This window comes from Eucyclogobius newberryi, unplaced genomic scaffold (assembly GCF_026437365.1).
Source record: "Eucyclogobius newberryi isolate DKJ021-1_F unplaced genomic scaffold, fEucNew1.0.hap1 SCAF_8, whole genome shotgun sequence".
Classification (NCBI taxonomy): domain Eukaryota; kingdom Metazoa; phylum Chordata; class Actinopteri; order Gobiiformes; family Gobiidae; genus Eucyclogobius; species Eucyclogobius newberryi.
In genome coordinates, this window is record NW_027316500.1 from 39876543 (window position 1) to 39890252 (window position 13710).

At 51.4% G+C, this 13710-nt stretch overlaps 1 protein-coding gene across 1 annotated transcript in view; it reads right to left on the reverse strand.

The window, feature by feature from the left end:
* Positions 1-13710, reverse strand: part of arfgef3 (ARFGEF family member 3) — a 225242-nt gene that overhangs the window by 7763 nt on the left and 203769 nt on the right. The window contains exon 40 of the mRNA XM_072436645.1: positions 9542-9912. Within this exon, the coding sequence (XP_072292746.1) occupies positions 9542-9912 (371 nt within the window). The remainder of the gene's footprint in view (positions 1-9541; positions 9913-13710) is intronic.

Sequence of the window (13710 nt, forward strand, 5' to 3'; positions counted from 1 at the left end):
GTACTTGTGCAGACGTGTGTACTTGTGTAGACGTGTGTACTTGTGTAGACGTGTGTACTTGTGCAGACGTGTGTACCTGTGCAGACGTGTGTACTTGTGCAGACGTGTGTACTTGTGCAGACGTGTGCAGACGTGTGTACTTGTGCAGACGTGTGTACTTGTGCAGACGTGTGTACTTGTGTAGACGTGTGTACTTGTGTAGACGTGTGTACTTGTGCAGACGTGTGCACTTGTGTAGACGTGTGTACTTGTGCAGACGTGTGCACTTGTGCAGACGTGTGTACTTGTGCAGACATGTGTACTTGTGCAGACGTGTGCAGACGTGTGTACTTGTGCAGATGTGTGTATTTGTGCAGACGTGTGTACTTGTGCAGACGTGTGTACTTGTGCAGACGTGTGCAGACGTGTGTATTTGTGCAGACGTGTGTACCTGTGCAGACGTGTGTACCTGAGCAGACGTGTGTGCTTGTGCAGACGTGTGCAGACGTATGTACGTGTGCAGACGTGTGTACTTGTGCAAACTTGTGCAGACGTGTATACTTGTGCAGACGTGTGTACTTGTGCAGACGTGTGTACTTGTGTAGACGTGTGTACTTGTGTAGACGTGTGTACTTGTGCAGACGTGTGCAGACGTGTGTACTTGTGCAGACGTGTGTACTTGTGTAGACGTGTGTACTTGTGCAGACGTGTGCAGACGTGTGTACTTGTGCAGATGTGTGTACTTGTGTAGACGTGTGTACTTGTGCAGACGTGTGTACTTGTGCAGATGTGTGTACTTGTGCAGACGTGTGTAGACGTGTGTACTTGTGCAGACGTGTGTACTCGTGCAGACGTGTGTAGACGTGTGTACTTGTGCAGACGTGTGTACTTGTGCAGATGTGTGTACTTGTGCAGACGTGTTTACTTGTGCAGACGTGTGTACTTGTGCAGACGTGTGTACTTGTGCAGACGTGTGTACTTGTGCAGACGTGTGTACTTGTGCAGACGTGTGTATTTGTGCAGACGTGTGTACTTGTGCAGACGTGTGCAGACGTGTGTATTTGTGCAGACGTGTGTACTTGTGCAGACGTGTGTATTTGTGCAGACGTGTGCAGACGTGTGTACTTGTGCAGACGTGTGTACTTGTGCAGACGTGTGTACTTGTGCAGACGTGTGTATTTGTGCAGACGTGTGTACTTGTGCAGACTTGTGCAGACGTGTGTACTTGTGCAGACGTGTGTACTTGTGCAGACGTGTGTACTTGTGCAGACTTGTGCAGACGTGTGTACTTGTGCAGACGTGTGTACTTGTGCAGACTTGTGCAGACGTGTGTACTTGTGCAGACGTGTGTACTTGTGCAGACTTGTGCAGACGTGTGTACTTGTGCAGACGTGTGTACTTGTGCAGACATGTGCAGACGTGTGTACTTGTGCAGACGTGTGTACTTGTGCAGACGTGTGTACTTGTGCAGACGTGTGCAGACGTGTGTATTTGTGCAGACGTGTGTATTTGTGCAGACGTGTGTACTTGTGCAGACGTGTGTACTTGTGCAGACGTGTGTACTTGTGCAGACGTGTGTACTTGTGCAGACGTGTGCAGACGTGTGTACTTGTGCAGACTTGTGCAGACGTGTGTACTTGTGCAGACGTGTGTACTTGTGCAGACGTGTGCAGACGTGTGTACTTGTGCAGACGTGTGTATTTGTGCAGACGTGTGTACTTGTGCAGACGTGTGTACTTGTGCAGACGTGTGCAGACGTGTGTACTTGTGCAGACGTGTGTATTTGTGCAGACGTGTGTACTTGTGCAGACGTGTGTACTTGTGCAGACGTGTGTACTTGTGCAGACGTGTGCAGACGTGTGTACCTGTGCAGACGTGTGTACCTGTGCAGACGTGTGTACTTGTGCAGACGTGTGCAGACGTGTGTACTTGTGCAGACGTGTGCAGACGTGTGTACTTGTGCAGACGTGTGTACTTGTGCAGACGTATGCAGACGTGTGTACTTGTGCAGACGTATGCAGACGTGTGTACTTGTGCAGACGTGTGTACTTGTGCAGACGTGTGTACTTGTGCAGACGTGTGTACTTGTGCAGACGTGTGCAGACGTGTGTACTTGTGCAGACGTGTGTACTTGTGCAGACGTGTGTACTTGTGCAGACGTGTGCAGACGTGTGTACTTGTGCAGACGTGTGCAGACGTGTGTACTTGTGCAGACGTGTGTACTTGTGCAGACGTGTGCAGACGTGTGTACTTGTGCAGACGTGTGTACTTGTGCAGACGTGTGTACTTGTGCAGACGTGTGCAGACGTGTGTACTTGTGCAGACGTGTGTATTTGTGCAGACGTGTGTACTTGTGCAGACGTGTGTACTTGTGCAGACGTGTGCAGACGTGTGTACTTGTGCAGACGTGTGTATTTGTGCAGACGTGTGTACTTGTGCAGACGTGTGTACTTGTGCAGACGTGTGTACTTGTGCAGACGTGTGCAGACGTGTGTACCTGTGCAGACGTGTGTACCTGTGCAGACGTGTGTACTTGTGCAGACGTGTGCAGACGTGTGTACTTGTGCAGACGTGTGCAGACGTGTGTACTTGTGCAGACGTGTGTACTTGTGCAGACGTATGCAGACGTGTGTACTTGTGCAGACGTGTGTACTTGTGCAGACGTGTGTACTTGTGCAGACGTGTGTACTTGTGCAGACGTGTGTACTTGTGCAGACGTGTGTACTTGTGCAGACGTGTGCAGACGTGTGTACTTGTGCAGACGTGTGTACTTGTGCAGACGTGTGTACTTGTGCAGACGTGTGCAGACGTGTGTACTTGTGCAGACGTGTGCAGACGTGTGTACTTGTGCAGACGTGTGTACTTGTGCAGACGTGTGCAGACGTGTGTACTTGTGCAGACGTGTGTACTTGTGCAGACGTGTGCACTTGTGCAGACGTGTGCAGACGTGTGTACTTGTGCAGACGTGTGTAGACGTGTGTATTTGTGCAGACGTGTGTACCTGTGCAGACGTGTGTACCTGTGCAGACGTGTGTACTTGTGCAGACGTGTGCAGACGTGTGTACTTGTGCAGACGTGTGTACTTGTGCAGACGTGTGTACTTGTGTAGACGTGTGTACTTGTGTAGACGTGTGTACTTGTGCAGACGTGTGTACCTGTGCAGACGTGTGTACTTGTGCAGACGTGTGTACTTGTGCAGACGTGTGCAGACGTGTGTACTTGTGCAGACGTGTGTACTTGTGCAGACGTGTGTACTTGTGTAGACGTGTGTACTTGTGTAGACGTGTGTACTTGTGCAGACGTGTGCACTTGTGTAGACGTGTGTACTTGTGCAGACGTGTGCACTTGTGCAGACGTGTGTACTTGTGCAGACATGTGTACTTGTGCAGACGTGTGCAGACGTGTGTACTTGTGCAGATGTGTGTATTTGTGCAGACGTGTGTACTTGTGCAGACGTGTGTACTTGTGCAGACGTGTGCAGACGTGTGTATTTGTGCAGACGTGTGTACCTGTGCAGACGTGTGTACCTGAGCAGACGTGTGTGCTTGTGCAGACGTGTGCAGACGTATGTACGTGTGCAGACGTGTGTACTTGTGCAAACTTGTGCAGACGTGTATACTTGTGCAGACGTGTGTACTTGTGCAGACGTGTGTACTTGTGTAGACGTGTGTACTTGTGTAGACGTGTGTACTTGTGCAGACGTGTGCAGACGTGTGTACTTGTGCAGACGTGTGTACTTGTGTAGACGTGTGTACTTGTGCAGACGTGTGCAGACGTGTGTACTTGTGCAGATGTGTGTACTTGTGTAGACGTGTGTACTTGTGCAGACGTGTGTACTTGTGCAGATGTGTGTACTTGTGCAGACGTGTGTAGACGTGTGTACTTGTGCAGACGTGTGTACTCGTGCAGACGTGTGTAGACGTGTGTACTTGTGCAGACGTGTGTACTTGTGCAGATGTGTGTACTTGTGCAGACGTGTTTACTTGTGCAGACGTGTGTACTTGTGCAGACGTGTGTACTTGTGCAGACGTGTGTACTTGTGCAGACGTGTGTATTTGTGCAGACGTGTGTACTTGTGCAGACGTGTGCAGACGTGTGTATTTGTGCAGACGTGTGTACTTGTGCAGACGTGTGTATTTGTGCAGACGTGTGCAGACGTGTGTACTTGTGCAGACGTGTGTACTTGTGCAGACGTGTGCAGACGTGTGTATTTGTGTAGACGTGTGTACTTGTGCAGACGTGTGCACTTGTGCAGACGTGTGCAGACGTGTGTACTTGTGCAGACGTGTGTAGACGTGTGTATTTGTGCAGACGTGTGTACCTGTGCAGACGTGTGTACCTGTGCAGACGTGTGTACTTGTGCAGACGTGTGCAGACGTGTGTACTTGTGCAGACGTGTGCAGACGTGTGTACTTGTGCAGACGTGTGTACTTGTGCAGACGTGTGCAGACGTGTGTACTTGTGCAGACGTGTGTACTTGTGCAGACGTGTGCACTTGTGCAGACGTGTGCAGACGTGTGTACTTGTGCAGACGTGTGTAGACGTGTGTATTTGTGCAGACGTGTGTACCTGTGCAGACGTGTGTACCTGTGCAGACGTGTGTACTTGTGCAGACGTGTGCAGACGTGTGTACTTGTGCAGACGTGTGCAGACGTGTGTACTTGTGCAGACGTGTGTATTTGTGCAGACGTGTGTACCTGTGCAGACGTGTGTACCTGTGCAGACGTGTGTACTTGTGCAGACGTGTGCAGACGTGTGTACTTGTGCAGACGTGTGCAGACGTGTGTACTTGTGCAGACGTGTGTACTTGTGTAGACGTGTGTACTTGTGTAGACGTGTGTACTTGTGCAGACGTGTGCACTTGTGTAGACGTGTGTACTTGTGCAGACGTGTGCACTTGTGCAGACGTGTGTACTTGTGCAGACATGTGTACTTGTGCAGACGTGTGTACTTGTGCAGACGTGTGCAGACGTGTGTACTTGTGCAGACGTGTGTATTTGTGCAGACGTGTGTACTTGTGCAGACGTGTGTACTTGTGCAGACGTGTGCAGACGTGTGTATTTGTGCAGACGTGTGTACCTGTGCAGACGTGTGTACCTGTGCAGACGTGTGTGCTTGTGCAAACTTGTGCAGACGTGTATACTTGTGCAGACGTGTGTACTTGTGCAGACGTGTGTACTTGTGTAGACGTGTGTACTTGTGTAGACGTGTGTACTTGTGCAGACGTGTGCAGACGTGTGTACTTGTGCAGACGTGTGTACTTGTGTAGACGTGTGTACTTGTGCAGACGTGTGCAGACGTGTGTACTTGTGCAGATGTGTGTACTTGTGTAGACGTGTGTACTTGTGCAGACGTGTGTACTTGTGCAGATGTGTGTACTTGTGTAGACGTGTGTACTTATGCAGACGTGTTTACTTGTGCAGACGTGTGCAGACGTGTGTACTTGTGCAGACGTGTGTACTTGTGCAGATGTGTGTACTTATGCAGACGTGTGTACTTGTGCAGACGTGTGTAGACGTGTGTACTTGTGCAGACGTGTGTACTTGTGCAGACGTGTGTAGACGTGTGTACTTGTGCACACGTGTGTACTTGTGCAGATGTGTGTACTTATGCAGACGTGTTTACTTGTGCAGACGTGTGTACTTGTGCAGACGTGTGTACTTGTGCAGACGTGTGTACTTGTGCAGACGTGTGTACTTGTGCAGACGTGTGTATTTGTGTAGACGTGTGTACCTGTGCAGACGTGTGTACCTGTGCAGACGTGTGTGCTTGTGCAGACGTGTGCAGACGTGTGTACTTGTGCAGACGTGTGCAGACGTGTGTACTTGTGCAGATGTGTGTACTTGTGCAGACGTGTGTACTTGTTCAAACTTGTGCAGACGTGTGTACTTGTGCAGACGTGTGTACTTGTGCAGACGTATGCAGACGTGTGTACTTGTGCAGACGTGTGTACTTGTGCAGACGTATGCAGACGTGTGTACTTGTGCAGACGTGTGTACTTGTGCAGACGTATGCAGACGTGTGTACTTGTGCAGACGTGTGCAGACGTGTGTACTTGTGCAGACGTGTGCAGACGTGTGTACTTGTGCAGACGTGTGCAGACGTGTGTACTTGTGCAGATGTGTGTACTTGTTCAAACTTGTGCAGACGTGTGTACTTGTGCAGACGTGTGTACTTGTGCAGACGTATGCAGACGTGTGTACTTGTGCAGACGTGTGTACTTGTGCAGACGTATGCAGACGTGTGTACTTGTGCAGACGTGTGTACTTGTGCAGACGTATGCAGACGTGTGTACTTGTGTAGACGTGTGTACTTGTGCAGACGTGTGTACTTGTGCAGACGTGTGTACTTGTGCAGACGTGTGTACTTGTTCAAACTTGTGCAGACGTGTGTACTTGTGCAGACGTGTGTACTTGTGCAGACGTATGCAGACGTGTGTACTTGTGCAGACGTGTGTACTTGTGCAGACGTATGCAGACGTGTGTACTTGTGCAGACGTGTGTACTTGTGCAGACGTATGCAGACGTGTGTACTTGTGCAGACGTGTGTACTTGTGCAGACGTGTGTACTTGTGCAGACGTGTGTACTTGTGCAGACGTGTGTACTTGTGCAGACGTGTGTACTTGTGCAGACGTGTGCAGACGTGTGTACCTGTGCAGACGTGTGTACTTGTGCAGACGTGTGTACTTGTGCCGCTTTATCCGGGGCCGGGTCGCGGGGGCAGCAGTCTGAGCAGGGACTCCCAGACTTCCTTCTCCCCAGACACTTCCTCTAACTCCTCCGGGGGGATCCCGAGGCGTTCCCTGGTCAGCCGAGAGACATAGTCTCTCCAGCGTGTCCTGGGTCTTCCCCGGGGCCTTTTCCCGGTGGGACATGCCTGAAACACCTCCCGAGGGAGGCGCCCAGGAGGCTCCGGAACAGATGCCCGAGCCACCTCAGCTGGAGGAGCAGCGGCTCTACTCCGAGCTCCCCCCGTGTGGCCGAGCTCCTCACCTTATCTCTAAGGGAGCGCCCAGCCACACGGCGAAGGAAACTCATTTCGACCGCTTGTATCCACGATCTTGTTCTTTCGGTCACTACCCAAAGCTCATGACCATAGGTGAGGTCAGAACGTAGAGCGACCGGTAAATAGAGAGCTTTGTCTTTGGACTCAGCTCCCTCTTCATCACTGCAGCCGCTGCACCGATCCGACTGTCGATCTCACGCTCCATCCTTCCCTCACTCATGAACAAGACCCCAAGATACTTGAACTCCTCCACTTGGGGCAAGGACACCCCACCCACCTGAAGAGGGCAAGACACCTTTTTTCCGGTCGAGAACCATGGCCTCGGATTTGGAGCTGATTCTCATCCCAGACGCTTCCCTCTCGTCCCAGTGCAGCTGCAGGTCCGGGTTTGATGGAGCCATCAGGACAACATCGTCTGCAAACAGCAGAGATGAGATCCTGTGGTCCCCAAACCGGACACCCTCCGACCCCTGACCACACCCTCCGACCCCTGACCACACCCTCCGACCCCTGACCACACCCTCCGACCCCTGACTGCGCCTAGAAATTCTGTCCATAAAAATTATGAACAGAACCGGTGACAAAGCGCAGCCCTGAGGAGTCCAACATGCACTGGGAACAGGTCTGACTTACTGCCGGCAATGCGAACACAGCTCCTGCTCCGGTCATACAGGGACCGGACAGCCCTGAGCAAAGGGCCCCGGACCCCGTACTCCCGGAGCACCCCCAAAGGACACCCCAAGGGACACGGTCGAAAGCCTTCTCCAGATCCACAAAGCACATGTGGACTAGTTGGGCAAACTCCCATGAGCCCTCGAGCACCTGATGGAGGGTTTAGAGCTTGTCCAGTGTTCCACGACCGGGACGAAAACCACTCTGCTCCTCCTGAATCCGAGGTTCAACTATCGGTCGGATTCTCCTCTCTAGTACCTTGGAATAGACCTTACCCGGGAGGCTGAGGAGTGTGATCCCTCTGTAGTTGGAACACACCCTCCTGTCCCCCTTCTTGAACAGAGGGACCACCACCCCGGTCTGCCAGTCCAGAGGCACGGTCCCCGACCGCCACGCCCTGTCGCAGAGACGTGTCAACCAAGACAGTCCTACAACATCCAGATACTTTAGGTACTCAGGGCGGATCTCATCCACCCCCGGAGCCCTGCCATCGAGGAGTTTGCGAACAACCTCAGTGACTTCAGCTTGGGTGATGGATGAGCCAGCCTCCGAGTCCCCGGTCTCTACTTCCTCTTCGGAAGACGTGACTGAGGGATTAAGGAGATCCTCAAAGTATTCCTTCCACCGTCCGACGACATTCCCAGTCGAGGTCAGCAGGCCTCCACCCGCACCGTAAACGGTGTTGGTGAGACACTGCTTCCCCCTCCTGAGGCGCCGGACGGTTTGCCAGAATTTCTTTGGTGCCGACCAATAGTCCTCCTCCATGGCCTCCCCGAACTCCTCCCAGGCCCGGGTTTTTGCATCTGCGACAGCACGAGCCGCGGCTCGCTTGGCCTGCCGATACCTGTCGATGACCTCCGGAGACCCACAAGCCAGAGTGGCCTGATAGGCCTCCTTCTTCAGTCTGACGGCATCCCTTACTTCCGGTGTCAACGACAGGCACCGGAGACCTTGCGACCACAACTCCGAGCAGCCGCATCAACAATGGAGGCGGAGAACATGGTCCACTCGGACTCAATGTCCCCAACCTCCCCCGGGACATGGGAGAAGCTCTCCCGGAGGTGCGAGTTGAATACCCTACTGACAGAGGGCTCCACTAGACGTTCCCAACAGACCCTCGCAATGCGCTTGGGTCTGCCAAGTCTGTCCGGCTTCCTCCTCCGCCAGTGGATACAACTCACCACTGTAGAGCACCAGGTGGTGCACTACAGCTCCGACCCTCTCTTCACCCGAGTGTCAAAGACACAGGCCGGAGGTCAGATGACACGACAACAAAGTCGATCATTGACCTCCGGCCTGTGTCCTAGTGCCACGTGACCTGATGAACACCCTTGTGCTTGAACATGGTGTTCGTTATGGACAATCCGTGGCTAGCACAGAAGTCCAATAACTGAACACCGCTCGGGTTCAGATCGGGGAAGCCGTTCTTCCCGATCACCCCTCTCCAGGTGTCACTGTCATTGCCCACGTGGGCGTTGAAGTCCCCCAGTAAAACAACGGAGTCCCGGTCGGTGCACTATATATATATATATATATATATATATGGAATATCCTGCTCTTCACCATCCAACGACTCCAGTACATCAGAACTCTACCGTCTCTTCATCCACACTTCTTCCAGTGAACACGCCTGAACACATGACCTCCAATAACTTGCCCCATCACATCCACTTCAGGTGCTCACCCTCGTCACACATCACACATTGTCACAAACATATCAGAGATTCATCCACGTTAACCATCTAAAACAATCCCTGAAAACTCATCACTTCCAATAGCTATGTTTACTGTTTGTCTTCTCAATGTAATGCATCTTGAAAAGAGCTAAACAAGTGTATTATTATAAGTCTTTATCAAGAACCAATGAAGCTAAAGAGTTCTGACCTGAAGCCGGGGCTGGGCGTGGGCGTGTCAGCGGGCGAGGCGGTGCTGGTGTCCGTGGTGTGGCCCCTGTACCCATAGTCCTCAGAAGGAGTGCCCCGGGTAGAGTACCCACCGGCAGAGGTGGGGGTGGAGCTTTCTGTCTGTAACAGCGGCAGGAAGAGGATGTGCTCCATCCCCAGGCCCACGCGCTCCTCCAGGGCCGAGTCCAGGTCGCGGTGCATCTGGATGTAGCTGCTGCACAGGTCCATGCACAATTTGAAAAGCCGCTTCACTAGCCATGCCCAGTCGGCCCCGCCCACCGGCTGCACGCTCAGGGAGGGCACAGGGGCCTGCCACGGGGCCCGCTTGTCCCGCCCACGAGGGGGGCTCACCTGGACCACACAGGGGAGAGAACAACTATTCAACATTTCTCATTAGTCTCATTATATTAAGTGTCCATAAACCATCACCCCATAAACCATCACCCCATAAACCATCACCCCATAAACCATCACCCCCCATAAACCATCACCCCATAAACCATCACCCCATAAACCATCACCCCATAAACCATCACCCCATAAACCATCACCCCCCATAAACCATCACCCCATAAACCATCACCCCATAAACCATCACCCCCCATAAACCATCACCCCATAAACCATCACCCCATAAACCATCACCCCCCATAAACCATCACCCCATAAACCATCACCCCATAAACCATCACCCCCCATAAACCATCATCCCATAAACCATCACCCCATAAACCATCACCCCATAAACCATCACCCCCCATAAATCATCACCCCATAAACCATCACCCCCCATAAACCATCACCCCCCATAAACCATCACCCCATAAACCATCACCCCATAAACCATCACCCCATAAACCATCACCCCCCATAAACAGTCACCCCATAAACCATCACCCCATAAACCATCACCCCCCATAAACCATCACCCCATAAACCATCACCCCCCATAAACCATCACCCCATAAACCATCACCCCATAAACCATCATCCCCCATAAACCATCACCCCATAAACCATCACCCCATAAACCATCACCCCCCATAAACCATCACCCCCCATAAACCATCACCCCATAAACCATCACCCCATAAACCATCACCCCCCATAAACCATCACCCCATAAACCATCACCCCATAAACCATCACCCCCCATAAACCATCACCCCATAAACCATCACCCCATAAACCATCACCCCATAAACCATCACCCCCCATAAACCATCACCCCATAAACCATCACCCCCCATAAACCATCACCCCATAAACCATCACCCCCCATAAACCATCACCCCATAAACCATCACCCCATAAACCATCACCCCATAAACCATCACCCCCCATAAACAGTCACCCCATAAACCATCACCCCATAAACCATCACCCCCCATAAACCATCACCCCATAAACCATCACCCCCCATAAACCATCACCCCATAAACCATCACCCCATAAACCATCATCCCCCATAAACCATCACCCCATAAACCATCATCCCCCATAAACCATCACCCCATAAACCATCACCCCATAAACCATCACCCCCCATAAACCATCACCCCATAAACCATCACCCCATAAACCATCACCCCATAAACCATCACCCCCCATAAACCATCACCCCCCATAAACCATCACCCCCCATAAACCATCACCCCATAAACCATCACCCCATAAACCATCACCCCATAAACCATCACCCCCCATAAACCATCACCCCATAAACCATCACCCCATAAACCATCACCCCCCATAAACCATCACCCCATAAACCATCACCCCATAAACCATCACCCCCCATAAACCATCACCCCCCATAAACCATCACCCCATAAACCATCACCCCATAAACCATCACCCCCCATAAACCATCACCCCATAAACCATCACCCCATAAACCATCACCCCATAAACCATCACACCCCATAAACCATCACCCCCCATAAACCATCACCCCATAAACCATCACCCCATAAACCATCACCCCATAAACCATCACCCCCCATAAACCATCACCCCATAAACCATCACCCCATAAACCATCACCCCCCATAAACCATCACCCCATAAACCATCACCCCCCATAAACCATCACCCCATAAACCATCACCCCATAAACCATCACCCCCCATAAACCATCACCCCATAAACCATCACCCCATAAACCATCACCCCATAAACCATCACCCCCCATAAACCATCACCCCATAAACCATCACCCCATAAACCATCACCCCCCATAAACCATCACCCCATAAACCATCACCCCCCATAAACCATCACCCCATAAACCATCACCCCATAAACCATCACCCCATAAACCATCACCCCCCATAAACCATCACCCCATAAACCATCACCCCATAAACCATCACCCCATAAACCATCACCCCCCATAAACCATCACCCCATAAACCATCACCCCATAAACCATCACCCCCCATAAACCATCACCCCATAAACCATCACCCCCCATAAACCATCACCCCCCATAAACCATCACCCCATAAACCATCACCCCATAAACCATCACCCCCCATAAACCATCACCCCATAAACCATCACCCCATAAACCATCACCCCATAAACCATCACCCCCCATAAACCATCACCCCCCATAAACCATCACCCCATAAACCATCACCCCATAAACCATCACCCCATAAACCATCACCCCCCACAAACCATCACCCCCCATAAACCATCACCCCATAAACCATCACCCCATAAACCATCACCCCATAAACCATCACCCCCCATAAACCATCACCCCATAAACCATCACCCCATAAACCATCACCCCCCATAAACCATCACCCCATAAACCATCACCCCCCATAAACCATCACCCCATAAACCATCACCCCATAAACCATCACCCCCCATAAACCATCACCCCATAAACCATCACCCCATAAACCATCACCCCATAAACCATCACCCCCCATAAACCATCACCCCATAAACCATCACCCCCCATAAACCATCACCCCATAAACCATCACCCCATAAACCATCACCCCCCATAAACCATCACCCCATAAACCATCACCCCATAAACCATCACCCCATAAACCATCACCCCCCATAAACCATCACCCCATAAACCATCACCCCCCATAAACCATCACCCCATAAACCATCACCCCATAAACCATCACCCCATAAACCATCACCCCCCATAAACCATCACCCCCCATAAACCATCACCCCATAAACCATCACCCCATAAACCATCACCCCCCATAAACCATCACCCCATAAACCATCACCCCATAAACCATCACCCCCCATAAACCATCACCCCATAAACCATCACCCCCCATAAACCATCACCCCATAAACCATCACCCCATAAACCATCACCCCATAAACCATCACCCCCCATAAACCATCACCCCATAAACCATAACCCCCCATAAACCATCACCCCATAAACCATCACCCCCCATAAACCATCACCCCATAAACCATCACCCCATAAACCATCACCCCATAAACCATCACCCCCCATAAACCATCACCCCATAAACCATCGCCCCCCATAAACCATCACCCCATAAACCATCACCCCCCATAAACCATCACCCCATAAACCATCACCCCATAAACCATCACCCCCCATAAACCATCACCCCATAAACCATCACCCCATAAACAATCACCCCCCATAAACCATCACCCCCCATAAACCATCACCCCATAAACCATCACCCCATAAACCATCACCCCCCATAAACCATCACCCCATAAACCATCACCCCATAAACCATCACCCCATAAACCATCACACCCCATAAACCATCACCCCCCATAAACCATCACCCCATAAACCATCACCCCATAAACCATCACCCCATAAACCATCACCCCCCATAAACCATCACCCCCCATAAACCATCACCCCATAAACCATCACCCCATAAACCATCACCCCCCATAAACCATCACCCCATAAACCATCACCCCATAAACCATCACCCCATAAACCATCACACCCCATAAACCATCACCCCCCATAAACCATCACCCCATAAACCATCACCCCATAAACCATCACCCCATAAACCATCACCCCCCATAAACCATCACCCCATAAACCATCACCCCATAAACCATCACCCCCCATAAACCATCACCCCATAAACC